Here is a 25,612-nt window from a genome sequence, read left to right as displayed (position 1 = left end):
TTTAATTGTGAACTGAAAACTCCTAAACTCCAGTTAAAATCCGGCGGTTAACAGAAATTGGAAATAAAAAATGATTAAATAAAATAAAATCGTAATGACCAAATAAGGAAGGCAGTTCAATTTTGTTTCATTATTAATAATGCCCTGAAAATCAATCTAAGAGGAGCCTATAAAATATTGTGCTATAAATTGGCGTTTAAAATGGATCTTATTATGTAAGAAATTTGTTTAGATTTTAAAAAATGAAGTTTATAAACGTTGGTTTCATTTAATTCAACCAATCTAAACCATGGAGATTGAGTGCGTTGCGATGAAGAAAAAACGGACCGCCTATTGAAAGGCGGGCGGAAATCTGGCGCCTTGTTATTGACTCTTAAAGCGGCGGCAATTGGGCTTTGACCGTAGAGGATTTCACGTCTCTCTCTCGGCATATGCCGGCTAAGAGCGGAGTGGAGGGTCACAAAAGAGAAATTAAATTAATAATTTCAGACAGAAAGGCAAATAATTCAATGGATGGCCAGTGGATAGCTGCCAAAGGACAACGCCCCCATATTCCAGGCGGCTGGTGCCCGTGCTACGGCTCACAAGATTAAGAATGGAGGAGAACCAGTTGAGATTTCACTGTCCATTGGAGGAAAAAACGAAGCATTCAATATAAACCTCTTCCTATTAGTTCCTATTCTATATAATGCATTAGATTAAAAACTTTGAAAGGAAGTCCGAAAGGAAAGGTCCAAAGAAATTCATATCCCTTCAAGTAAAAGGTCTCAAGGAAGAGGCAAGCAAAGAACCTATATTCAAACTCAATTACAGCAAAGTACAATCTTTAACATCTATTTACAATGGCGTCTGTGTTTTAGTGGAATACAAGACGAAAATTTATAATCAAAGACAATGAAAGATTCCACTCTCCTCGGTCAATAATCATAAAGAGGGAAGCCCATCTGAGAATACTTACCGCGAACAAGTTAGATGCTGTTATCACGACAAAAGCATCACTTCCAATCATAAAAACTATGCTGTTGATGTTCTTTTTCTGACACTCCCATCACACAAATTCCAGGAACCGAGAACTTCCAAACCAACCAGAGGAAATCATTCTTCAGTCTACGAGGTCAGCACTCAGAAACAAAGCAAACATAAGATGGTCAGAAGATAGCAAAAAGCTGAGTGAGCACGCTCAAGGAAAGAACCACACTTTGATGAAGATTGCCAAAGCCATTTGCAAGAAAAATGCAGCAACTACCATAACTGAAAGATTATTTCCCTCAATATAGGACCTCAGGTTCAAAGTAACAAAACTTGCTGAAGCAGCACCAGAAAGGAGTATAATGAACCAGCGCAGAAATTCAACCGGGATGAGCAACAGAAACTATGGAGAGAAAAAGAAAAAAAATAAAAAGATGTAAAAATCATGCAGTTACAATCGCCATTAGATAATGGATTTTTTCTGAATAAAACGCATGAAGGTCCTCCTAGAATAAAATGTCTAGTCTAGCCAAACAGTATTCTTTTAGCATTTTTTTTCTTTTCTCTCATATGCCCACTACAATATCCACTAAGCTATGAAACTAATAAATTCGAAAGTAAATGACAGTTATTCGCAAATGAAAAGAGACTGGAGTATCAAAATAAGGAAATTGTAAAGAGTACGGAAAAAGTCAAATTCTGCTAAGAAATGTATGGATAATGTCTAATGGGTAGAAGAAGAGAATGAAAGTGCAGAAGGGATTCCAGAAGCTTACAGATGCCAGAATAAAAATGAACAGAGAATAGCCCCACAAACACCAAAATCTTATGAGGCTAGAATTTGATCCCAAGTACTGAAGTGAAAAGTAAAATGCCATGGGCACCAAGATCGCGTAACCATAAACAGACCCAGCGGCCACATTCACATAGCTGACATCAAAGCTCCATGCAGTACCATGATCACTTCGCTTTTGCATAAGGAAGGTCGCACAGTTTCCAAGTGCCGCAAGGACAAAGACCAATGTAGTGGTGATCCACACAAGCCCATATCTAAGTCATAGCAAAATCCAAAAAAAAAGAGTAAGATAATCCATTTAGTTTCAAGAACAAGATTAACATACAAATAAATTATTGAATGATCAGGTAAAGAGGCACAACAAATTGAAAGAAGAAAAGAAATCAAAAGGTTGGCATTTGAAAGTTCACAATAATCCTATACTATCAGAGAAACAAAGAGAAAAATGGTTGAGGTTAAAAGAGTATGAAAAACTCACAGGTCAGGGTTCGCATCAATCTTGCTAGAAAAATCTCCACCAAGGGGATACAAGGAACTAATCAATCTATTCAAGACAATGTCTGAATCCACATTGAAATATTGAGTGTAAGATGTTACACTAAATACCCCCTTCCAGTCATTTGATGTTTGCTGCTGAGAATCTGCACACAGTTAAATGGAATCAAACGTTTGGTTCACAATAAGAAATGAATCAACCGCAATATAATGTCAGTCTGTTCTTTTTGGAACAGGCTTTACATCGACAAAAATTTCCTAACTTTATCCTAGTTTTGCTGAGGGAACATTCAACGGGTCAGATTCAAGAGCCTTGTACCACAATAGCAAACCAATGTCAAAACATCTAGTGGTCATGAGACACAACATTTTCAACCTTCATGATTAATTGGTTGAAACAGGGAACAACACATCTCAATCCCATGTAAGTAAGTTCATGTTCTACATTTAATATGTCCAAATCTAGCCATTAGAAGAAATAAATTAATTAATTGAAACAAAGAACCACTTCTACAGGGAAAAAAAATGTCATATTAAATAGTTAAAAGATCTATAAAGTAAATACAAAACCCCTAGTTGAGAGAGACAAAGGAAAAAAAAACTAAACTAACGATCTCTAATCATTATTTTCACCAACTGCACTACCTATCATAACAGACTATTCTATAGCCTTGCAAGTTTCTTGCAGATCTACTATATGAGAGATACTAATCTTATAGATGACGAGCATACCACTTGGACTTTCAAGAGTTTGATAGCCTCTCCCTCTGTCCCCTCCATTATGGGGGGGAAATGTCTCCATACTTGCTGCTGGGTCTGCATTTAATTAAGAAGCTATTCCTCAGAGAAGATTTACAAGTTTGTTCCGTGTGACAATGTAATAGCAAGGTAGAATTCTTAAGAGTGTGACTTATTATCGAACACAAAATAAAATAAGATTACTAAGAACAAGATACTGGAATTTGTCTTACTTTCATGGTCTTTACCATTCTTCTCATCAGTGATTACAGCCTATTGATAAAAAAAAATGAAAAAAAGATGGATAAAAAATATTCAAGATAGAGGAGCTTTGGAAACGGAGAAGGGGAAAAAGAACATAAATTATAATCTAAGCTAAATGAACACAAATAACATTTAAGCACGCATGGATTAAGGTACAACCAAAAAGGAACACAAAATATAAACACACACACACACATACACACAAAGCTTGTATACTACTACAAGTAAATTTTGTATCCCTTGGTATTAGAGGATTGCTACTGTCAATTATAAAGCAAAATATAGGGGCAGATTCAACGTATGCATACTAAAACAACTGCTCCTCTCAATCACATTGTAAATTGGATCTTCCTTCTCACAAAAATGCATTTTAATCTTTTGAACCCAGCAAGAACAAAATCTAGCCAGCTCTATATTTGTTCAAGCTCATCAGAATTCCAACCCAGTAAACTGGTACACTAATCTAACTGTTCGTAGCAAAACAAGAAGAGGCAGAACCTAGCCTTCAAAATAAAGCCAAAACAAGTACAATCAAACACGTCAACGGCCAAATATACAGCAGAAAATGCGACTGGAAGTAGGGATTTAATTTCTCAGTCAAATGGCACATCTATTGCTCTCATATTCAGCAATTATTCACTAGAAGACAAGGAGGGGGGAAAAATCCCAAAATCAACAAATGATTTCCTGATGTGACTACATACTAATTAGCAAAGGAAAATCTCAGTGGCATCAAAAGAATAGTCTTCCGATGAGTCCTCAAAAACAGCACAACAAACATAGAGACGAGAAGCTACCAAACTATAATTCACTATCTTAAAACAGCAAACAAAAAGGAAGAAAAAATCGCAACCGATCACATTATGAAGCAAATCGATTATCGCGAAGAATGACGCAGATATTCTAAACTTCCAGATACAAATAGTATGAATCAGAAGTCAATTTAACAAGTATAGAAATAAAAGAAGCGAAGAGTCTAAAAAAAGTGCGTACAGGGACTGAGCCAAGCAAATGGCTAGTAGGGAGATTAGTGTAAGTCTCGTCCATGGAGAAAGAAAGCGATCAAGCACCGAAGCCAGAAAAAGGCGAAACACCGACAGGAAGAGGAAAACTGAAATTATTAGGCGGCCTCAGAATATCATCCCAAGGTACGAGCCCTAATGTTGCAGTCATTGTTGGTCATTTCTTCGCGGGGAAGTACACGGTCACGGAGGTCACGATGTTCCACGTGTCTTCATTTGGTGATTAGACGACGTTCCCAGGAAATTTGGGCTGGAAATGGGCCAAGCTCTGTCTTGGAAAAGCCCATTCCCAAAATGTAATTGAAATCGAAGAAAAAATATTGTCTGAGCCCGGGTTCGAACCGGGGACCTCTAGTGTGTGAGACTAGCGTGATAACCAACTACACCACCCAGACAAGTTGTTCAATTTCACTGAGTTACAATTTTAAAACAAATTTTATAATAAAATTACGAAATTGAAAATGTCTGAGCCCGGGTTCGAACCGGGGACCTCTAGTGTGTGAGACTAGCGTGATAACCAACTACACCACCCAGACGAGATGTTATTTACAGTCTAACATTTTAATTTTTATAAGATTCAACTATACAATCCAATGTGACAAACCTAAGTTAAAAATGGTAAATCTATAACGGTAACTCAAGGAAACAGTCTCCCATAAACTATGCTCAACTTAACAATCTTCAATAACTAGTGAGCTTAATAGACATAATAACTAAACTCTGCCCTTTTCATCATTTAAGCCCGGGTTTTCTCGAACCACAAACAATTTACCAAGAAACTGGCTGTTAACAAATTAAGTGGTAATGTTATTGAAATATGAAACCTCACATTCTTGGTGCAAACTTGCAGCTGACTGGGGCTCAGTACGATTTAGACAAAGACTGATGACCAATTCCTTGTTACCCAGAGAGGTAACTTTGTATTGACAGAAAAGCCAAAATGTTAAGGAATTTACCATGAAGCCCCACCTAGTGTTTAGGTAGAAAAAATGGATATCAAAAGAAGCCTGCAACTCAGTCATCAAGATGATGTATTCACAAAAGGGAAAAGAATTCTCATATGGACTCTATTTGGAGCTTCGCAGTTAAAAATAGTGTGGGATCCATGAAATAAACTAATATATCACTTAATGATATGTTAGATTACCGGTTAGTAAAGTTTCATATTTCGGTGGATGTGGACGAGGATGCATCCAAAAAACTCACAGAAATGCATCTACTATCTCTGTTAAATTATACACTCAGTGGTTATATATAGGCTAAGAAATACAATATTCATTTGATGAGAGCTGAAAATCATATTTCTGTACAGGTTCAAAGAAATGAAAACCATTCACCTGCGGATGGAAGCAACAAAATGGCCGATTACAACGCTGAAAGGAAGATAAGTCCGGATTGTAACCCAATTTCACCCATTGAACTCCTAAGATCCAAGTAAATTTCGAAGCTGCTGGTTTTCTTTCCTTAGAGACTTCACCTCTTTTATCAGCTCTGCTTGATTTTTCAGCATGGAACTCGTCACACTTGACATTTCCATCTGTGCAGAGATTTCAAGATACGAATGAGTCGAAACATGAGCAAAGGAAGTGTAAATGACATGACACCGTTTTTGGTTTGGTAGTATCTGATATAAAGTACTACACTACCTCCTGCATATGAAACTGTCTCAGAATCTCTAAATGAAGGTTCCTCATGTCGTCATGTATGGATCTCTGAAAGGAGTCCAGAGTTTCTTCCAAAGTGCGTTGAAAAAGCTGAAGTGTAAATGAATTTCCTTGTTGGGCATCTGTCTGCAATGCCTTCTGTTGTTGCAACGGCCCTCCCTGCCACAAATAGTAAGATTAGAGACCAACATTTTCCCTGTCAAATGGCAACATTTCATGCAAGTAAGCCCCTAAAAATGTGCATAATTGAAAAGCACTAGAATCAAAAGTCCAAGTCACGGCACAGCATATAAAAGCATTAATTGGGAAGAGTATCCATACGTTCATTGCAGGAAGAATCCCTGATTCTGTGACAGATAATGTATCAAACTTTGATAGGTTATTCAAAACTTCTTCCCTAGTCTCAGAACCCATTTTCTTTGTTTTCGGTGAGCCTACGCCTACTGGAAGCCCATCACTGAAAGATGACGTAGTGCTTAACCTCTCTGCATATGTAGAAAATCTACGAGGCAGGGTCATAGTTGTGGTTCTAGGTGAATCTTGGTTGCTCAGTCCAATGGTTCCTCTGGTGCCAAGAGACAAAGATGCAGCAGTAGTAGAAAAGTGTTCAGGAATTGACAACGAAACTTCTTGTGAGATTACATCTTTTGTGCGCATATTTGGGTAGCTGAAATTCAAATTTGTCAAAGAAGTGATGCTGCTTTGGCTAATTGATGATGACGGATCTTGTAATCCAGAAATCATTGAACTTGATGTCTGACTATTTGAACTTGAAGCCAACATCCCAAAACGCGATGGTAAAGTCGCTGGCTGCCTCAGTTGGGCAAATTTATCAGATAATTTCTCGCCGCCCCAAGCTTCCGGAGGAGTAATAGATGAGTCTTCATTCTTAGAATTCAAGGTAGGAGCAGGAGTGGAACCCAATTGAGCAGAAGAAGATCGAGAATCATCCTGCCAGAAAATCAAGTATTAGTGAGACTAAAATCACCATTCTTATGCTGTACAACGACCCGTAAGCTCCCGCCAGAATTCTTTGGTTCAATCAAAAGAACCTGAAAATCATGGCGTCAAATGTGAAGAAAAAAGTGCATACTTCTCAGTATGCCTAACAAGTGTCGTCGTATTCACTTTATACAACTAGTATCTAACACGTGTCTTTGGTGCTAAAGAGGGTTCGAGTGTCTTATACTAGTCAAACATAGGCAGGTTACCCAAAATAAAGTATCCAATCTTCTTAGAAAACTATTAACTATTAGATATCATCTATTATGCTGTGTAGGTTCTCATTTGAGCAATTATGACAGCAAAACATAAGGTTATAGCTCAACAATCAACACTATTTATATCTAGCTGTCATATATCTGGAGTATAAGGCAATAGAGATTGCAGAAAGGTGATCCTAGAATACTGAAAAACAACTTGCAGTGAAGAGATTAGCAATACCTGTTTGGAAGATGAAGATTTCCAATTAAATATTGGATGATCACTTGGCCCATCCTCAATAGAAGAGAACCTCCTACTTGATGAAGGAAACAACAAAGGTAGAGGTTTCTTGTCAAATGGATGGTCCTTCTTCAGTCCATTTTGATCATCCCACAGCTTATCCAGTGAAGGTGTGATTGGCTGAACATCCACAAGGGGAGAAAAAACCTCCATATCATCCTTGAAGTTGTAATTGGAGCGAGGAGCATGTAACCTGGTTAAGCTTCCCCCTGGCCGCAAATGGCTACGATGTGGCGTTTCCTCTGCAGTTGAGATTGTGCTGGAAGTTTCTGTTAGTGAAGCTTCAAAAGTTAGACCTGAATGGCCAGGATTTCGAGAACTGGATGTTGTTGTGGACAGAGCAACGGTGGATGTAGTCACAGACGGAAGTGGGTCAGGCATGAGAATTGAATCTTCAATAGCACCTCCCAAAAGAGCAACGTCAGCAGTGCAATTGCCTTCATTTACAATTACAGGTTTTAACCTCTGCCATGATATACTTGTAACTGCCTGGATTGTACTGCGCTAATTAGTAAACCTAGCATGCCATCAATACTGCTTACGAATAATACTGATAACGAACGAATGAAACGAGATTCAGGTAGAATGGTTTGAACTTCATAAGCACAAGAACAAACAAAAACCATTTCAATGGCTGTTTCCAATTTATCTTAACACCATATGGACTGTACAAAATTTAAAAAAAAAATTATAAACCGATGATGTAAAAAAATGAAATCATGAACAGAACTTTTTATTCATGAACCTATAGCAAGCAATAAAGATAATGGTAAGGAGAAACACAATTAAACAAAACAAAACAAAACAAAACAAAGCAAAGCCGATGATGGAAAAAAAATGAAATTATGAACAACATTTATGATTCATGAACCTACAGCAAGCAATATAGCATAATGGTAAAGAAAAACACAAATTAAAATAATAANAAAAAAAAAAAAAAAAAAAAAAAAAAAAAAAAAAAAAAAAAAAAAAAAAAACAAAGCCGATGATGGAAAAAATGAAATTATGAACAAGATTCATGATTCATGAGCCTACAACAAGCGATATAACATAATGGAAAAGAAAATTCCAGTAAAGCGTACCAACTTAGGAGCAGACAAGGATTCTATGAACAATGGAGGAATACCTCTGAGCTACTATAAGCACGAAGAACAATGTAAGGCTCTGGTTTCCCACGAACATCATAGAAAACCACACGCCCATTGCTTGTTCCAGCAGCAAGTATCAAACCATCATCTCTGAAAGCCATTGATGAGAAAGGTGCCTCATAAGCAATGAAAGAAGATGGTCTCCTTGATCCCGAGTCGTAAGTGTACAACTTCTTATCGAGCCCAACACTAGCAAGAGTCTGAAAACAGAAAAATAATTAATTTGAATGATTTTTACTCAAGTGGACAACCTCTCACTCTAGTTTTTTGCTTCCACTATTCTTAATCTAAAACATAATAAAGCAAGATATCACTGATCAATCACGAATAAGAAAGGGACCTTATCATTAGATGGTGAGAAGCTAATTCCAGCAGTTGGTGCAGAATGTTGTTTCTGCCAAGAAACCTACACAAAAACAGAAGTACGCAACCACATTATTGCAACATAACTTATGAAATAAAGGCTACTGTGAAACATAGAAACCTAAAGAACAGAACGAAATATAAGGTTCATCACATAACATGTCAACACCAGAAAATAGTGAAAGACAATGAGGCAGGCCAAAGTAAATTAATGGCATGGATAATGGTTGGAACATTAAAGATCTCAAAATTCTGAGTAGTCATACATTAATAAACGTTGGCCAAAATCTGGTACTTTAGATGACAAATAGTCTTTCCACAGCCCAAACAAAGAAAAAAAGGGCAATGGAAATTTCATTTTTGTCCCCCAGATCCATCCAGGAATCGATCGGGTAGGTTTCTAAGATCCCCTGGAAAGACAATCCTAACTAAGGGAACATATCCATCATTATTGAATGACTTGCAGCAGAAACCAAGGCATTGCAAATGTCTTAAAACAAGAAAGATGTGGGTACTATAAAGGCCACAAAAATATCGTCCGTAACAATTTTTTATATTTATATCGATAAGTAACAAGCCATGTTATTCCTACAACAAGATAGTCGGCCAAACCTTAGGGTTACGGCCAGTTGTGTCCCATAGATGTACAGTTCCATCGTCACCTGCAGTCACCAAAAGATGTCTGCTAATACGAGAATAGTCGAGCACCCTCAATACCTGGTCTTAACAGCCATCAGAAAAGACAATTAATTGAAAATCAGATCATCTGGCTCTATAAATATTAAAAATTAACCAAGATGCAATAAACTTCGACAACCTGTTCATTAGGGTCTTTAAGTTCAGCAGCCCTTGCACCAGATGCAAGATTGTGAAGTAAAAGATCCCCACTAAGACTGATTGAAGCAAGGTGCTCATCTTTACAATTGTACATAGCTCCTGTTATAGTATTGGTATGTCCTCTCAACCATTTTATACATCGTTTTCTCTGCAAATCCCATATTCTTACAACATGACCACTCCCTCCAGTACACATATACCTGGAAACCTTGTTGCTGAAACTTATAGAAAATATGGATTCCTGTACAAAAGTTCAGCCATGAATAAACTAAATAATTACTCATCACTTGCCAACATTCCCTTGAGCTCCTAGTCTCGAAATAAATAAGATGCTACTACTCCATTAAACAACCAACTGACCTCTATGTTATCTCCACCGTCACTACCAGCAATTGGAATGGTTCCCATGCTCTGACCATTCTTCCGCCACAGGGAGATCTTCTTATCGTCGCCGGCACTGGCCACAACCAAATCTACAAAAATAAAATCCCAGTTGAATCAAGAGAAAACAGAACCACCACCTCAGAAGTAAACTAATGCATAGCTCAAGAAAAGTTAAGGCCAAGTCTATGAACCAAGAAACTCAAAGACAAAAACCGATAAAGGGTGATTCAAGGGGGAGAAAATGAATCTAAGCGACTCACTTGTATGATTCCACTTCACTGAATTGACTTGGTAACCCGGCGAGGGAGTGTAGCTCAAAGTGCACGGATCGCCCAGATCGTTGGAATAAGCAGAAACATCAAACAGTTTTACAGTATCTCCAGCACTTGCAGCCAGTAATGCCATTGATGGATCACCCGAAGTCATGAGTTGTGTCTACAAAACGGAGGTTTAGGAAGAAAATGTAGAGGAGCCACCAAGCTTCCCAATTACCGAAGAATTTTACCGAGAATATAGAAGAAATCGGAAATTACTATTCTCGGAAGAAAGGGGGAAGACAATAACAATAAGAACGGATTAGAGAAACGGGAAGTGGATTTTCATGTTCTTTTTTTCCTTTCNTTTTTTTTTTTTTTTTTTTTTTTTTTTTTTTTTTTTTTTTTTTTTTTTTTTGGCCCCTCTGGCAAAGGAGAAACCCTACCAGTAGAAGCCGGGAAGAGACAGGGATGGAAATTTAAATTGATGAGTAATAAATGGGCGCCATTTTTAATACCCGGTTCTAAGGCCCATCTATTTCTTTTGTCAATTTCTATTGGGCCCGGGCTCTTCAAAGGCCCATCTCTATTTCTTTTGTCAATTTCTATTGGGCCTGGGCTCCTTTTCTTTTTTACATTTTTTATCTACAAAAATTAAATAAAAGCGTTGACGTGATGATTGAAGTCAAAATTTTCGAAAAAATAATAACAATAATAATAGTTTCAACAAAACTAAATCTAAAAAATTCAAGATTCCATTTCTAATATTGTGGAATCTATGGTACTGTCATATATATTTTCAAAAATTGTGATTTTTTTTAATATAAGTTAAGTTAAATTATATTTCCCTTTTAATTTTTTTTTGTTGATTTATTATACACAAAATTGAAAGTTCAATAACCTATTAAACATTTGTAACACAAAAAAATTATTAGACGTGAACTTAAATACGATATTATTAAACATTTGTAACACAAAAAAATTATTAGACGTGAACTTAAATACGATATAGATATATTTTTTATTTATAAATTTGTGATCTTCTACTTAACTACGTCAGCTAACGAGATTTCTCTCCTAACAATCCAACAAAGCTTCCATTCAGAAACGAATTTGGCACCAACAAAAATCTAAAAGATCTCACTCAATAGAACAACAAAATCTCAGGCTTCTCTACATTACTGCAATCATAGGTTTCTTATTTGATCCATGTTTGTTAGATCCGGGGAGAGAGAATTTTGTCATCGACAAGAGCAGCCACCGGAAGACAGTTAAAAAGGGAGGTGGGAAAAATACTATTTTGAAATTAAAAACCAGCCGACACCACACAAAGATACAACATCTTTACCTCCTGTGATTATCAGTTAAACGAATGAAGTAGAAGGTAGTTGGCTTGGACTTGTCCTTCATCAATGGCCATTCTCTTCAAAGAATCAAAACTATTAGTTAAGAATTTATTTAAAAAAAGAATGACAATAATAATCAAAATCATAATCATAACAATAATAATCGAAGAAGCTACATCCTGGATGAAAAATCTCCCATTTTCCACAGAAACAAACAGAAGTTCCTATAGAAATTGAAGAAGCAGTCTGAGTTTTTTCCATCTATAAAAAAAAAAAAAAAAAAAAAAANAAAAAAAAAAAAAAAAAAAAAAAAAAAAAAAAAAAAAAAAAAAAAAAAAAATGAAAGGGTATCTCTCTCTATTCATGGTGCCTTTTACAACAACAAAAAGAAAAGGGGGGAAAAAAACTCTTCCTTTTAAGTTCCTACCACCAGCCCCCTTTGTTTTGTTTCCCTCAAACCATCATCATCATCATCATCATCACTGGATCAATTAGAGCAACAAGTTCTCTTGTTGTAATTGCCTGAGATATTAGCGACGTTGATGGTGGTGCCGTGAGGGATGCCGGGGGTGGAAGCGGCTTCCTGAGCGGCCAAAGCTTTCTTGCTAATGATGTGGTAAATGTCGAGCAAAATGGTCTGAAAAGCCTTCTCCACATTCAAGGCCTCCAAGGCTGAGGTCTCTAGAAATGACAGCCCTTCTTTCTCTGCCAATACCTGAGCATCTTCCGCGGAAACTGCCCGGAGATGGTTCAGATCAGCCTTGTTTCCGGCCATCATGATCACGATGTTGGAATCAGCATGGTCTCTCAGTTCGCGTAGCCATCTTTGGACATTGTCAAAGGTTTGTCTCTTGGTAATATCATATACCAGAAGTGCACCCACTGCTCCCCTGTAATATGCACTCGTAATGGCTCGGTATCTCTCTTGCCCTGCTGTGTCCCATATTTGGGCCTTCACTGTCTTCCCCTCTACCTGTCTCAAACCAATTCTAAACATTCATTTACTTTAATCATACAGAATCAATTTCTCAATCCAAAAAGATAAAGCAAATGTCATTCTCGATTGTTGATCATTGTTGACTTACTCCATAGTCTAATTCTTAACACTTTTGCCTCAAATCCGTTCATAAGCAATGGAAATGGACGAAAAATGTGCATCATTATGCATTGTTCCGAGTCAGATTCACAATTGAAACAATTGAAATGGACGAAAAACACTTTGACTTACTCCAGACAGTCTAATTCTAAACACTTGTGCTTCAAATCCGTTCATAAACAATTGAAATGGACGAAAAATGTGCATCAATATGCATTGTTCCGAGTCAGATTCATACTTGGGGGAAAGGAGGACAGGATTTCCAAACCAAGCCTATTTATACAATTATGATAGCGATCTTCTAATTTATTCTTCTAATTTATTCGAGTTCGTCGTGATCGATCCGAAATCTCCTGATAAAAAATTCTCGAAAATTCTATAATTGTTAATTAAGTAACGGAAATTTACGATCAACTATAGAAAGTAATTCATCGATCTTCATCGAGGTTAATACCTAATACGGATATGACTTCAAATTGAAGGAGGAAGAGGAATAAAAAAAGGAGGTAGCGTAGCCAACCTGCAAAGTCCGCGTAGCGAATTCAACTCCAATTGTGGATTTGGACTCCAAACAGAACTCGTTCCGCGTAAACCTGGAAAGAATGTTGGACTTTCCAACGCCAGAATCACCGATCAAAACGATCTTGAAGAGATAATCGTATTCGTGATCCACCTTGTAAGCCATTTGATCAAATTCCTAAACAAATTCCAAGCCTAACACCTGCCAGATCCAACGACATACGATTCAGAACAAAGAAACGCATTAGCAATCGCATTTTGCGTGCATAATAACAGCTTAAAGAAAAAAAACACGATCGATGGAGGATTAAAAGAGAAGGAAGAACTAACCATAAAGAAAATGGTGAATGGATTGGGAAGAAGGGAGAGTGGAAATTGGATTAGGAATTTTTTGAAACTTCTTAGAAATTTAATTAGCGAGTTTTAAGGAAAGACGAGGGATTTTAGAGAACCAACGAAAAGAAAACGGAAAAACGGAGGGAAAGGCACTGAAGACGGCCTTTCATGTGGCACAGAACGCCGCATGGGCATAAATGGAAAATTATTTAAAATAATCGCCGTTTCTATTTTCTCCCCTTTATTTTCCATAAACAAACATTATTAATATGTAACCTTTTTTTCTTTTTTAATGCAAACTGCCAATAACTTCCCAATTACCTTTTTTNTTTTTTTTTTTTTTTTTTTTTTTTTTACTTTATAAAAGTCAAACTATATATTGACCGAAATTACCATTTAACCCTCAACGATGCACAAAATTACCATTATGCATCGGAACACAATTTTTTAACGACAAACACGATGTTTTTATTTATTTCTCAAGTGATGTAAGTCACTATAGGTTTACAATAAGCACAATACATATGATTTCTCCCCTAAACTTCCAACATAGTTGGAGCAGAGAATGCAGCTTCAAGGTAGTTCATAGCCTGCAAAATGTAAAGTAGATTGTAATTAGCGTTTTACTAGGATTCATATAAGAAATGTTTCGTTCTAGATATACAAACCTCCGCAGTTGTAGCCAACAGGGCGTTCAGCAATGTTGCAACGTTTTGGAATGGTGATAGCAATTTCAGGCTTAGCTCCAACCATTGCAGCTGTGTTGGACAACATAACGGCACAGAGACAGCTGGTGCTTTGGCCTAATTTCCTGACTTGATCGCAGCATCTATGAGAAACTGGATAGTAAGGGTCTTTGGAAGCAGCTAAACACGGCATCATTTTGAAGGCCTCTCTTTCGGGATTAGACGGGGCACACTCGCCCCTTTGTTGCCCATAATAATCACACCTTGCAGTAACCAGAAACAGCGCTAGAAACAGCAGGAGAGAAGTGTATTTCTTGAGAGACTCCATTATCTGCTTGTTCTTCAATGCGATGAAGACATGGGTTCCCAAAGGCCAGTTTTATAGTCGAGGAATAGCAACTGTTCTTGGAGGAGTTGGGGTTTGTGTGTGGAATCCACAACTTTAAGTGGATATTGCACTAATTATGTAAATTTAAAAATAATATATTAAAAAAAAAAAAGTTAATTTGTTACTAATATTCGTATTGTATTTTTTTGTGGTTGTAGGTGAACCCACTTAATAAAGTGGTATCACTTGAGGAAATGACATTTGTTAATTTGGGCAGCACTATCTCCACTAAATCATTTGGCAATTTATTTTGGGCTTAAAGGACATTCCATTTACAAACCGACTTACCACTTTCCCATTGCTAAGTGGTTGATATGAATAGTCAACTTTTTTTATTTTTAGATTTTTTTTTTTTTAATTCTTTACAAATTTTATATGTACCATGCCGATATTGTCATTTATGGGTAAAGTTTCCACACCCATATAAATTGTGGTTTGTTCTCCTCCCTAACCAACCACGGACGTCACATTCAGCTTCACGAATAGAGATATCCATTTTATCCAAAGAGAGATTCCCGTTTGAGTTGAACAAGTGAGGACATTTACAAAATGAGTTCATATTTCAACTTAGCTGGATGAAGATAAAGTAGTTAAGAAAATGATAATTAAGAAGCATTCCAATGAAGATGAACAAAATGAAGGAGCAAAGATGAACCGAGTTTCTCGTTCTGTCTATTTTCTTCCGAGTCCAAGCAAAGTGGACTGAATCAACACCTAAACGATAACGGTACAAATTTCCAGTCCGAAATAACCAAAGGTCTGGACTCCGTTCAATCTCGACCTGACTGACGATTGATAACGATACCGAAACAGTATAACAAGAATTAAAAACACTACAGGTAAGGAGATCAAGAATCGTGGTATTTTCAGGAAATACGCAGCGATCTAATTGATAAAAGCGTAAGAAACAAGGCAGATGTAAATCACAAGGGCAAATGGAACCAAAATCACGAGCGGAACCACCGCCGCGTAAGTCTGAGAGCTACCGCAGCTCAGAGTACCAAGTTTGATCTGGACAACATTGATAAGCGCCATCATGAGGAATCCACAGCCGCAAACCGAGCCGATTCCGGAAACCAGCATCCCGATTCGGACGGCCGTTTTGTTGACGCGAACGAAGAACTCGGTGGGGTGATAGAAGGGGGTTTTGGAGATCCGGATGGCCTGCTTAAGGCCGAGGGCGATTAAGCTGGAGAAGAGGAAGGAGCTGAAGGAATAGACATGGAAGGCTACCAGATTCTCGGCGACGTTAGGGGCGGCCAAGCAATTAGGGCTTTCGACCAGATTGTTCGTCGGGTCGTTGGGGTTCCAGGCTAAGCCTAAGAAGACGGCCAGAGTGAACATGGAATTGACGTTTACGATGCCGTCTAGGGCGGACATGTGAATGTTGGTGCCGGTCGGCATTTTGCAGATGGCGGAGGAATGGCAGATCCCGGCGGGAGTGGAATGGAGAAGGGGATTGATTGAAACGCGTGGTTTACGCGATTGGTAAAGGGGGCGAAGAAATTGAGAAAGGTGAGAGAGGATAGGAAACAATCGTGCACTTCTTCCTGTCGGAAGGAAGTTTTGGTCTTTATTGGAACGACATGACGTTCTTGTTGAAAATAGACAAAGTCACGCACACTTCGCCTTCACGATATGGGATACTTGACGACAAGTCGTATTAAAACACTGGAAAAACGTAAAAACAATTTCGCCGTTGCCGGGGATCGAACCCGGGTCACCCGGGTGACAGGCGGGAATACTTACCACTATACTATGACGATTAAACCGGAAACAGTATTGATCGACAAAGTAACGCAGACTACGTGGGACGACAAGTCGTTTTGAAAAACTGTAAAAAAATACTCGCCGTTGCCGGGGATCGAACCCGGGTCACCCGCGTGACAGGCGGGAATACTCACCACTATACTACAACGACTTGACGTTTGAAGCGGGAAACACTAAGTTTATACACCAAGTCTACGTGGGACGACAAGTCGTTTTGAAAAACGGTAAAAAAAACACTTGCCGTTGCCGGGGATCGAACACGGGTCACCCGCGTGACAGGCGGGAATACTTACCACTATACTACAACGACTTGACGTTTTAAGCGGAAAACAAGACAAAAGATAAACAAAGCAGCACAGACTTCGACTTCACGATATAGGACGTTGGACGACAAGTCGTATTGAAAAATAGTAAAAACTTTTCGCCGTTGCCGGGGATCGAACCCGGGTCACCCGCGTGACAGGCGGGAAAACTCACTATACTACAACTTGATGTCAATCGTTAGAAATACATAAGAATCTTTTCAAAATAATGAATTTTAGCTTTTTAAAGTAAATATTTAAATTCTTCCCCGAATTTTAGAAAACAAAACTAATTATTTTTATTTATTAAATTTTGTTTATAGCGGGCACAGTTTTAAAAAATTAAACGATTATCAAATAGAGTCCTAAACTAATAAATTTGTGTTCATTGTATCATTAAAAGTTGAAAAGTGTTAGTTTGCGGATTGAATCGCTAAATATTTATAAGAAAAAATTAAAATATTAACTAAATTAAAGATGACAAATATTCCTCATTAAAAAGTTGTGTTCAACATATCTACTAGACCATCGAGTGAGGCTCGGGGTGGGAAGGGATAGTTTTTGTGAGCGGAAAAAAACAAAATAAAAAAATAAATAAAAAGTTGCTCAAGAACAATATAGCACAATACAACAATACAAGCAATTCTAGAAAAAACAGCTTTAGGTTCTAAAAAAGCAGAACTCAAGCATCATCAAATAAATACAAATAATTTATCACAGAAAGAGTTTTTACAACAAATTGATTCTACTCTATTTCTGTATACTATGTTCTTCCTCTTTATCCTCCTCCATTGACTATTTGATCTTGTCAGCCAGCAATTTGCTGCAGCTCACCACACTTTGATCTGCAGAAGAACTGTTTCTCCGCTCTGAACTGCCATTCACAACAATGTTCTGAATTGAAGCAGCCCCTTCAATCGAATCTATGCACGTTTTCGCTTTCGTATCGACGCCAAGATAATTCGTCAACACTCTTTTCACTCCGAACCCGCGCCGAGGAGCCTTGCTTATGTTCTTGTTGTTCAGAAATGGCACTCTCTCCGTTTTGGCTGGACTGACCAATGGAGTTGTGGATGCGAGTTTGTATGGAGTGCTCGAGAGATGCACCGAGTAAGCGCCCTTCTTATGACCAACTACATTAACCGTCCCGACCGATGTCAACCTATCCGAATGCTTAGTTAAGTCGTCGACGTGAAGCAAATCGTCGATTCGAGCAATGATGTTGAATGCAAAACTCTCTAACACCCTTGAGTAGCTCTCAAGAATGGACTTTCCAACATCCTGAAATGTGCATTACATGATATGAATATGAATATGAAATGAATGATAACAACAACAAAGTGGAAGAGTGAACATTGGTACCTTGTTGAATTGGATCTTGCTAGTGTCTAAAGTGGTTTGTGTTAGTGTAGGAAACCGTTGCTTCAATGAATTCAAGAGGCTCTCAGCTCTTTTAGCTAAGAACTCTCTCTTGTCACCATCAATCATTAGATCCTTCACCATCGCCCAAGATGATCTTGCAGTAGAACGAGCTGGATTGATCAATGGTTTCGAATGAGCTCGACGCCGCCAGACATAGATCGCAGCCTCGACACGATTGGCAACATCTAGAGCAACATGTTCGGAGGATAAGTCGAGGCAATCGAGCAAATTCTCAGAAGAAAAACGCTCCGACGTAATATACCGGTATATAACATCCCCTAAACAAGCTCTTCCATTCTGCAGCAAAGTTTCAAAATTCAAGCAGTTCTTCAAGGCATTATGTTTTACACAAAATTTAAAACCACTGTCATCCAAACCTTAGGAAGTGTCTCCAAGTATGATTCAGGCACCTCCATGTCAGCCAAGGCAACATTATTGATAGCCATTGCAGCCTTCAATATCTGGTTTGTGCAGTCTCTAGTATGATGCAATTGCTTTCTTGAATCTTCACTAAGACCGCCGGGCGGGACTCGAGGCACCGGTAGCCACCACTTTTCCTGTTGCCTTTGAACTATTTTTCGAAAAGACGACGATCCATCGCCGTCGGAAGCGATGATGCCTTGATCGACATACCAAAACTCGGTATCGACGAAGCTCTCTAGAATTTCCTATGAACAAGGCCAAGAATATCAGGAATTGAACAGTGTAATGAGCAACAAAAACAAGGGTAATCTTACAAGCAGCATGTTGTCCAATTTTCTGAGAGCTGGAAGATTCATGAAGATATCAGATCTTGGTCTGGAAGTCATAACCTCCAGCTTGCTTCCATCAGGGAATGTTTGGAAAGAGGGGATTAATTCAACTATATGGTCACTCACAGAAAGAAGCCACTCTATTTCTCTTCTCCACATTGATTTTTTGTCCTTGGGCAAGGGTTCGAGTCTCCATAGTTGCCCAAAAATGGTAGCTTCAAGATGAACAAAACAGAGTAAATAGCCATTGAAGCAGCAAAGAAAGGAAGTTTCATAGATAAAAGCTTACCACAGAGATTGGTAATGGAGTTTGAAATGGCCAAAGCAGTGGAAACCCCTTTACCGGAGCCTGACATGTCTTCTCCAAGCAACAGTTTTGCAAATCTCTCCTTCATCATCTCCATCTCTGTTCATCAAAAAGTTCATCAGCTCCCCAAAATCAAAATGGGTTTTAAACAGAGAATGAAATCAAACTAACCTGAAACTTCGGGAACCGTTTTGTTGAGCTTTGAATCGTTGGAATTGGGGTTTTGTTCAACTTCACGAGCTTTGGAATTTGAACTTCTGCGAAGCTGAGCCTTGCGGATGGGCCAGCCGAGTTGAGGCGGTGAAGAACAGTCGGTGGTCTTTAAGTCGCCGGCGGAATTGTCGGAGCTCGACCTGCTTGAGCCGTTCTCCCCAGACACGGCACTTGAGTCAGTAAACGACTCGGTTCCAACAGCATTGGAACCAAAAGATTCACCGATTTTGTGAGCATTTTCGCTTCTTGTGACCGAAGCAGGTTCCATTTTTGGAAAAGGAGAGCGATTTCGAGACCCCAAAAGGCAAGGAAAAGAGCGAGCACAGTGGGTTCAAAGAAGCTTGAATGGTTCACCAGGTTCAAACATGGCGGAAGGATTTCAAATTTCTCTCTCTCTCTCTCACTGTTTCTCTCCTTAAAGGTTACTGCGGAAGTGCGACAGAACAGGACAGGCCAACGTTTAAAAAAAAAACATTAAAAAAATAGAAAATTGGCTGCAATCTAACGGTGATGTCTTGAATTTTGAATCCGGTTTCAGCTGCCCCTCTCTCAATCAAATTCAAAGTACCATTCTTTTTCACCACATTTCATTTATCATCAATTTTTCCTCAATTTCTATTTTTTTTTTATGTATATTTTGATTTGAATGAGTTCTGAATTTAAATAATAATATCTGACCCAATTGCTCCAATAAACAAATTATTTATTAACATTTATTTTTAAAAAATGTCTTAGAAATTAAAAGAAAATTACAAAAACAATAAATATATATATATATAGTTTTAATTTTTTTTTCTTTATCCTTTCTAAACTTTTCCTTCATATAATTTTTTTTTGTCTCTTCCAGTAAATATGTCACTGTTTTTTTTTTCTCTCACGGTAATTTTTTTTCTCTTTTTTTACTTTTACTTTTGTCTCTCTCAAAAGTTTTTTTTTTTAATCTCTAAATCGTATTATTGTTTTCTTTATAGGGTTTAATTTCAACATTAAAAAAATAATAAAAGTAGCTTTATTTGGAAACGTGACTACATATTACACATATTATTATCTTTTTTGTATACATTGAATGAAGTATAGAGTTGTAAAAAGGTGACTCTCAAATCTTTTTAATTTCTACTTGAAACTTCACCGTCAAGTTTATAACTCAACACCTTTAAGCATTTCTATAACGAACTATAGTATAGCCTTTCACCTTTTACATCGATTGTCCTATTTCTATTACAATGAACTTCTAGCTTCAAAATAATAAATATACGTTTTAATAGTTAAATGTGATTGCATAATAATCCAATAAAATAAAATAATATATATATATATATATATAAAAAAGATATATATTGTACCAATAACCAGGATAATTAGTATTTAACCGATAGAATTAAAGTAAATAAAATAAAAAGTCACGCACTTTTTAAATAAAAAGAAAAAAACTTTATAATACACGAAATTANAAAAAAAAAAAAAAAAAAAAAAAAAAAAAAAAAAAAAAAAAAAAAAAAAAAAAAAAAAAAACAAAGAGCATGGATCCATATACTAACGGCTTGTTTGGACGTCCGGTATTAAATTAACGAGAATAAAGTTTTATGTACAAAATACAAGAGAGAGACCACCATGGACGGAGACGCACGTTATTGAAGTAGCCGTTAGAGATGGTCCCACAAATACAAAGTGTTGAATTCCACGGCTTTTGTGATTAAATATAAGGGTGTGGTGACTTTATCCAATTTCATGATGAAATTTACTTCTTTTTTTCCCTCCCTTTACATTTAAACTTTTTGTTTATTAAATTTCAATTTTGAACTTTGAGCTTAGAATGTTCTTTCTAAAATACATAAACTTCTCCTTTTTAAGGCTACACATAACTCTAACTCAAATTCACATTTAATTTAGTTTTATTTTTATAAAATTACAAATAAAATAAAAAAATAATAATAAATCATAATGGCCAAAAATTAACCTTGAACATTTATTTTACTGCCTTCAAATGGATTAAATGTCTCAATTTTTTTTTTAATTTTATAAATTATATATTTAGTTATATATATATATATAGTTTTTGTTTGGTGAAAACTCTGTGGCCATAGATTCGACATTTAATAAAAGGGAAAAGGTTAGGGGACAAGGAACCGAATCAAACGGTTCGGGTTCAACATGAATTCGAGTCAGACCGAGTTCGGCTCGGTCCTCTGGTGCCCGAACCGGCGCCTGAACTTCTACATTCGCGCGCCGTCTTCTACATTACCCCCCTAATGTTTTGCGCTGTCTTCGATTTGCCTTTGTTCGCCGTTCAATCTCACTCTCGCCTTCCCGTCGTTCGATCTCCTTATCTCTTTGCTTGTGCTCGTCTTCCCGCCTTCTGATCTCCCTCTCTGACGACTTTAAGGTTAGTTTTCTGGTCACCGGTGGTTTCTTGAATAATGGGTATGTCCTTTCGATTCGATTCCACTCTAGTACCGATTAGATCAGCTTCATTTTAATTAATAAAGGAGGAATTAAAACAGTGGAAAATTGGATCAATCCATTCTCTTCCTATTATGTATTCTCTTCTCGGTCTTCGTTTGGTATTTTCAATTTTGTGTTTACTATTTTTGGACTGTTTTGAAACAATGGAGCATACTGTACTTCTGAAACAACTTGCTTATAAGTCGCTAATTGTGCAACAACATCCATTTTTTGTGGATCTGATTTTTTTTCACATGTTTAGTATCAAGCCAATGAGAATTTTGTCATAAACTTTCCTCCACGATGCTTACCATTTTCTGGATCAGTTTACCCGCGATGTTTTAGTATCAATTACCATTTTCTGGATCATTTTACGGGGGATGTTTTAGTATCAAGCGAATGCAAATTTATCTGGACTAGCTGTTGATGATTTGTTGGGAGGGAGTCACATATTGGCTAATTAAGGGGATGATCATTAAGGAATACATTGGTATGAGGCGGGAAAACCAAAAGTAAAATCATGAGAGCTTTTGCATGCCCAACGTGAACAATATCATACCATTATGCTCAAGTGTCAAACAAGTCAGGGGAGACTATTCGAGGGCTACATAGACTTCAAGGGAGACTCTATGGTGTTCTTTGTTCGAGGGGAGGATTATTGAGCATTGTTGGGAGGGAGTCCACTTTGGCTAATTAAGGGGATGATCATGGATTTATAAGTAAGGAATACATAGTAGGAGGCCTTTTGGAGAAACCAAAAGCAAAGCCATGAGAGATTATGCTGAAAGTGGAAATGATCATACTATTGTGGAGGTTGTGGTTTTTAACACTAGTCACGAACTTTGATATTAACCCGTTGAAGATTCTAGTATTACCATACTAATCACGGGCATTAGGTTATGGTATTTGAAAAAATTGTCCCCAACCATCACGAAGTTTTGAATATAGAGATATCTTTGAATTTCTGGAGATTTTGTTACTAGTTTGCTGTTTTGTCTGTCTAGTTTCTTTTTTTCTCTCTCTATCTTTTACAACTTGGATGCCATTAGTTTGTGTTAAACTAATGTTACTAATTTCTTAATCTGGATAGTTGGGCAGCAGCTAAAGAGTAAATTATTTGAAGAAATTAGATGCCATTTTGCTACTTTATATGTAAATGTCACCACCCAACGTTTTGCTGTACTTGTTTTGTTTGCTTGGATTGCTCTTCGTATTCTAGTTCTTATCGCTAGTACGTAACCATTTGTTAACCAATGGAGATTCTATTCCATCCCCACGAAGTTTATTCACTGGTTCATATGACATCCTCTTCCAAAGTCTCTGTTTCGAGCTCCCCAAACCATCATATTAGAAGGCAGAAGGTTGTAAGACTATTTTCACGTTGTTGTTCCTATTGTTCTGTTGATAATTTCAATAATGTCATCCTTGTAACTAGTGTTTTTATTTTGTTAATCCAATTACATGAACTATTTAAAGAACATGTCATACCTGTGTATGCATGTGAGTCAAAAGTTGCGTATATAGTTCTGTCAACAATGGTTTAGGTTCTGGCTCCCACCTAAGAGAGAAGTGTTTTCTTTCTTAAAAAACCAATTACAGTAGCCTTTTACTCTAGGAACTCTACAAATTGAGTACTCTTGAGTTGGTTTGATTTTTGTCCCAGGACGAGTTCATCATTACAACAGAGACTTTTAAAAGTTATTCTAGTCAAACTCTTCGTTCAGTTGAAGGTGGCAATCCTAATCTAGGTGGTAGTTGTAAAGTAGGATTTTTAAAGAAAGGAAAACCTTCTAAACAAGCTTCAGATGCTTGGGAGCATTTTATTATAACAGAGGGATGTGATCCTGAATTTTATAGGGTTGCTTGTAAATATTGTTGGGCTACATACGCATGTGATTCTGAGAGCAACGGGATAACAAATTTGATAAGGAACTTAGATAAATGTAAGAAGTATACAAGTCAACGGATTATGTTGAAAGAAAGGGAGATTCTAAGTGTAAATTGATAACTACATCGTTCACGCAAGAGAATTGTAGAACATGCTTGCTTATATGGTCGTATTGGATGACTTGCCATTTAAGTTTGTAGAAAGTGAAGAATTTCATAAATTTTGCCAGGCATTAAATCATAAGCTTGTAGTTCTATCACGAGTCATTGTTTCAAAAGATTGTTCGTTGATAACAGTATAGGAGCCAACAGGGGGGGACTGATTTTCAAATTTAATTTGGAAGGAGAACAAGTTCAACATCCATTATCTACTGGCAAGTAAGTATAGTAACAACATGAACATTAATGTGGTGAAGGAAGAACATGAATCAAATTGTTTCAGTCGGATACCAATTTGGCATGAGTATTTGTAAGTGTAGCTGGTGCGTGGTGGTTGAGCGTACTTATCCAAGATGGAGTCTTTCTATTAAGTTCTTTTGTAGACATTGTTTGTTTCCTATTTGTCTTTTGTTTAGTGCACGTTTTTTTCTCTTCCACTTTGTTGTAGATCAGATGTTTATGTTAATTACTCTCAAGTTTTTGCATTATAATAAAGTGGGTTTGTTATTCTGTTCATGCCCTATCTGAAGATTATTTCAATTGAATGAGCTTCGTAGGCAAGCTTGACTTATCACTAGACTCTCATGCCTCTTTATCCTTGGTTCCATCATTCTTTGCACAATTTCTTATCCTGTATAATCGAAATTCAGCAGATAATAACGTCATCAGTACAAAGGAGTCCCTAGATTCAGAACCCTCTGAAGTGTGTTTCCAGTAAGTTAGAGCTCAGGAAAATGGGTCTGTGGACGCTACTAGAGGGTTTTCTGCTTCTTGCCAACGCGCTAGCAATTCTAAATGAAGATCGCTTTCTTGCTCGTCGAGGATTGAGCTTCTCTGAATTCTCAGGAGGCAGAACAAAATCGTTGAAGGGACAGCTTATTGGCCTTGTCTACGCAACACAATATTTAAGAGTTCCTCTCATAATGCTCAATGCACTGTGTATCTTTGTAAAGTTGGTATCTGGATGATGAGATGCCAACTTCAACTCTGTGAAAGTTTACATCTATCACATTATTCTTGATTTCTCTGTTGTAATGTAACAATGGGCTGCTTTAACTTCTGAATTTGTTGCAACATATGTTGCACCATTAGCGAACACTTCTGGGACTTGTCAAGGTAGGAGGGAAGTGACAATTTTTCCCTCTCTTGTTGAAGTAAGATATGGCTAGTTTGGTTTCATATTAGTGTTGCATCAAGATTGCAATTATTTTGATTGTTATGCTAGTTGGTCGGTGTGAGATTCCATATCAGTTAGAGAGGGGAACGCAACATTTTCTATAAGGGTGTGGAAACTTCTTCTTTAACATGTCATTTTCAAACTTTGAGGGGAAGTTCATAAGAGAAAACTCAAAAAGGACAATATTTTGGACCTATAATATTGTATTTAAAACAAAAATGCTTGTTCTACGTTTGCATAATATTAAAAGAAACGCAGTGGGTAATGTTAAAAGAAATGTAGTGCATTACCCAAGAAGGCAATAGTTTAGTCTTTAAATTTCGAATGGAATTATATTTATTTATTCTCTATATTTTATTTAAAAAAATATTGG

At 37.2% G+C, this 25,612-nt stretch overlaps 7 protein-coding genes and 4 non-coding genes across 12 annotated transcripts; 1 reads left to right on the top strand and 10 right to left on the bottom strand.

Moving 5' to 3' along the window:
- Positions 1 to 752: 752 nt before the first annotated feature.
- Positions 753 to 4,445, bottom strand: LOC111798246 (protein YIPF1 homolog). 2 transcript variants are annotated; one of them, XM_023681280.1, is made up of 6 exons: positions 4,256 to 4,445; positions 3,232 to 3,271; positions 2,993 to 3,076; positions 2,244 to 2,406; positions 1,746 to 2,019; positions 753 to 1,372 (listed from the first exon to the last, which is right to left on the bottom strand). In XM_023681280.1, the coding sequence occupies exons 1-6, from the start codon at positions 4,307 to 4,309 to the stop codon at positions 1,181 to 1,183; spliced, it is 807 nt and encodes a 268-aa protein (XP_023537048.1). In that variant the 5' UTR covers positions 4,310 to 4,445; the 3' UTR covers positions 753 to 1,180. The 2 variants fall into 2 exon arrangements, with proteins under 2 accessions (XP_023537048.1, XP_023537056.1); XM_023681288.1 differs by lacking the exon at positions 3,232 to 3,271.
- Positions 4,446 to 4,605: 160 nt separating this feature from the next.
- On the bottom strand, positions 4,606 to 4,679 carry TRNAV-CAC. The gene has a single exon. It is a non-coding gene; the product is annotated as a tRNA-Val (tRNA).
- Positions 4,680 to 4,746: 67 nt separating this feature from the next.
- TRNAV-CAC lies at positions 4,747 to 4,820 on the bottom strand. Its single transcript has one exon. It is a non-coding gene; the product is annotated as a tRNA-Val (tRNA).
- Positions 4,821 to 5,407: 587 nt separating this feature from the next.
- On the bottom strand, positions 5,408 to 10,803 carry LOC111798238 (protein NEDD1-like). Its single transcript, XM_023681270.1, has 10 exons — positions 10,444 to 10,803; positions 10,160 to 10,272; positions 9,780 to 10,040; positions 9,575 to 9,679; positions 8,940 to 9,005; positions 8,578 to 8,799; positions 7,392 to 7,940; positions 6,270 to 6,899; positions 5,931 to 6,107; positions 5,408 to 5,821 (listed from the first exon to the last, which is right to left on the bottom strand). The coding sequence occupies exons 1-10, from the start codon at positions 10,607 to 10,609 to the stop codon at positions 5,708 to 5,710; spliced, it is 2,403 nt and encodes an 800-aa protein (XP_023537038.1). The 5' UTR covers positions 10,610 to 10,803; the 3' UTR covers positions 5,408 to 5,707.
- Positions 10,804 to 12,096: 1,293 nt separating this feature from the next.
- LOC111790523 (ras-related protein Rab2BV-like) lies at positions 12,097 to 13,914 on the bottom strand. The gene is made up of 3 exons (XM_023671446.1): positions 13,729 to 13,914; positions 13,400 to 13,600; positions 12,097 to 12,756 (listed from the first exon to the last, which is right to left on the bottom strand). The coding sequence occupies exons 2-3, from the start codon at positions 13,562 to 13,564 to the stop codon at positions 12,271 to 12,273; spliced, it is 651 nt and encodes a 216-aa protein (XP_023527214.1). The 5' UTR covers positions 13,565 to 13,600; positions 13,729 to 13,914; the 3' UTR covers positions 12,097 to 12,270.
- A 263-nt stretch (positions 13,915 to 14,177) lies between these two features.
- Positions 14,178 to 14,791, bottom strand: LOC111779894. Its single transcript, XM_023660121.1, has 2 exons — positions 14,403 to 14,791; positions 14,178 to 14,324 (listed from the first exon to the last, which is right to left on the bottom strand). Exons 1-2 carry the CDS (start codon positions 14,746 to 14,748, stop codon positions 14,308 to 14,310), a joined length of 363 nt encoding a protein of 120 aa, XP_023515889.1. The 5' UTR covers positions 14,749 to 14,791; the 3' UTR covers positions 14,178 to 14,307.
- Positions 14,792 to 15,407: 616 nt separating this feature from the next.
- On the bottom strand, positions 15,408 to 16,371 carry LOC111779812. Its single transcript, XM_023660006.1, has one exon. The coding sequence runs from the start codon at positions 16,210 to 16,212 to the stop codon at positions 15,694 to 15,696; it is 519 nt and encodes a 172-aa protein (XP_023515774.1). The 5' UTR covers positions 16,213 to 16,371; the 3' UTR covers positions 15,408 to 15,693.
- A 286-nt stretch (positions 16,372 to 16,657) lies between these two features.
- Positions 16,658 to 16,729, bottom strand: TRNAD-GUC. The gene has a single exon. It is a non-coding gene; the product is annotated as a tRNA-Asp (tRNA).
- An 87-nt stretch (positions 16,730 to 16,816) lies between these two features.
- On the bottom strand, positions 16,817 to 16,888 carry TRNAD-GUC. The gene has a single exon. It is a non-coding gene; the product is annotated as a tRNA-Asp (tRNA).
- A 589-nt stretch (positions 16,889 to 17,477) lies between these two features.
- LOC111779308 (rop guanine nucleotide exchange factor 5-like) lies at positions 17,478 to 20,042 on the bottom strand. The gene is made up of 6 exons (XM_023659473.1): positions 19,533 to 20,042; positions 19,344 to 19,460; positions 19,040 to 19,269; positions 18,680 to 18,970; positions 18,243 to 18,599; positions 17,478 to 18,161 (listed from the first exon to the last, which is right to left on the bottom strand). Exons 1-6 carry the CDS (start codon positions 19,840 to 19,842, stop codon positions 17,676 to 17,678), a joined length of 1,791 nt encoding a protein of 596 aa, XP_023515241.1. The 5' UTR covers positions 19,843 to 20,042; the 3' UTR covers positions 17,478 to 17,675.
- Positions 20,043 to 24,715: 4,673 nt separating this feature from the next.
- LOC111779978 (immediate early response 3-interacting protein 1-like) lies at positions 24,716 to 25,245 on the top strand. Its single transcript, XM_023660237.1, has one exon. The coding sequence runs from the start codon at positions 24,797 to 24,799 to the stop codon at positions 25,028 to 25,030; it is 234 nt and encodes a 77-aa protein (XP_023516005.1). The 5' UTR covers positions 24,716 to 24,796; the 3' UTR covers positions 25,031 to 25,245.
- Positions 25,246 to 25,612: the final 367 nt, after the last annotated feature.

The sequence above is a fragment of the Cucurbita pepo genome, chromosome LG01, assembly GCF_002806865.2.
Source record: "Cucurbita pepo subsp. pepo cultivar mu-cu-16 chromosome LG01, ASM280686v2, whole genome shotgun sequence".
Classification (NCBI taxonomy): Eukaryota; Viridiplantae; Streptophyta; class Magnoliopsida; order Cucurbitales; family Cucurbitaceae; genus Cucurbita; species Cucurbita pepo.
This window is presented reverse-complemented; position numbering and strand designations above follow the sequence as displayed.

What these genes read in the sequence shown, in the direction of transcription:
- LOC111798246 (XM_023681280.1), bottom strand. Translation starts at nt 4,309, where the DNA reads ATGGACGAGACTTACACTAATCTCCCTACTAGCCATTTGCTTGGCTCA. An exon ending in GAATGGTAAAGACCATGAAA is followed by an intron (nt 3,077 to 3,231) that starts GTAAGACAAATT and finishes AATTAAATGCAG; the next exon opens with ACCCAGCAGCAAGTATGGAG. An exon ending in TCATTTTTATTCTGGCATCT is followed by an intron (nt 1,373 to 1,745) that starts GTAAGCTTCTGG and finishes TTCTCTCCATAG; the next exon opens with TTTCTGTTGCTCATCCCGGT.
- LOC111798238 (XM_023681270.1), bottom strand. Translation starts at nt 10,609, where the DNA reads ATGACTTCGGGTGATCCATCAATGGCATTACTGGCTGCAAGTGCTGGA. An exon ending in TCTCACCATCTAATGATAAG is followed by an intron (nt 8,800 to 8,939) that starts GTCCCTTTCTTA and finishes TTCTGTTTTCAG; the next exon opens with ACTCTTGCTAGTGTTGGGCT. An exon ending in AATCTTCATCTTCCAAACAG is followed by an intron (nt 6,900 to 7,391) that starts GTATTGCTAATC and finishes ATTTTCTGGCAG; the next exon opens with GATGATTCTCGATCTTCTTC.
- LOC111790523 (XM_023671446.1), bottom strand. Translation starts at nt 13,564, where the DNA reads ATGGCTTACAAGGTGGATCACGAATACGATTATCTCTTCAAGATCGTT. An exon ending in TCGCTACGCGGACTTTGCAG is followed by an intron (nt 12,757 to 13,399) that starts GTTGGCTACGCT and finishes GGTTTGAGACAG; the next exon opens with GTAGAGGGGAAGACAGTGAA.
- LOC111779894 (XM_023660121.1), bottom strand. Translation starts at nt 14,748, where the DNA reads ATGGAGTCTCTCAAGAAATACACTTCTCTCCTGCTGTTTCTAGCGCTG.
- LOC111779812 (XM_023660006.1), bottom strand. Translation starts at nt 16,212, where the DNA reads ATGCCGACCGGCACCAACATTCACATGTCCGCCCTAGACGGCATCGTA.
- LOC111779308 (XM_023659473.1), bottom strand. Translation starts at nt 19,842, where the DNA reads ATGGAACCTGCTTCGGTCACAAGAAGCGAAAATGCTCACAAAATCGGT. An exon ending in CTCCATTACCAATCTCTGTG is followed by an intron (nt 19,270 to 19,343) that starts GTAAGCTTTTAT and finishes TTCATCTTGAAG; the next exon opens with CTACCATTTTTGGGCAACTA. An exon ending in GCAAGATCCAATTCAACAAG is followed by an intron (nt 18,162 to 18,242) that starts GTACCAATGTTC and finishes TGCACATTTCAG; the next exon opens with GATGTTGGAAAGTCCATTCT.
- LOC111779978 (XM_023660237.1), top strand. Translation starts at nt 24,797, where the DNA reads ATGGGTCTGTGGACGCTACTAGAGGGTTTTCTGCTTCTTGCCAACGCG.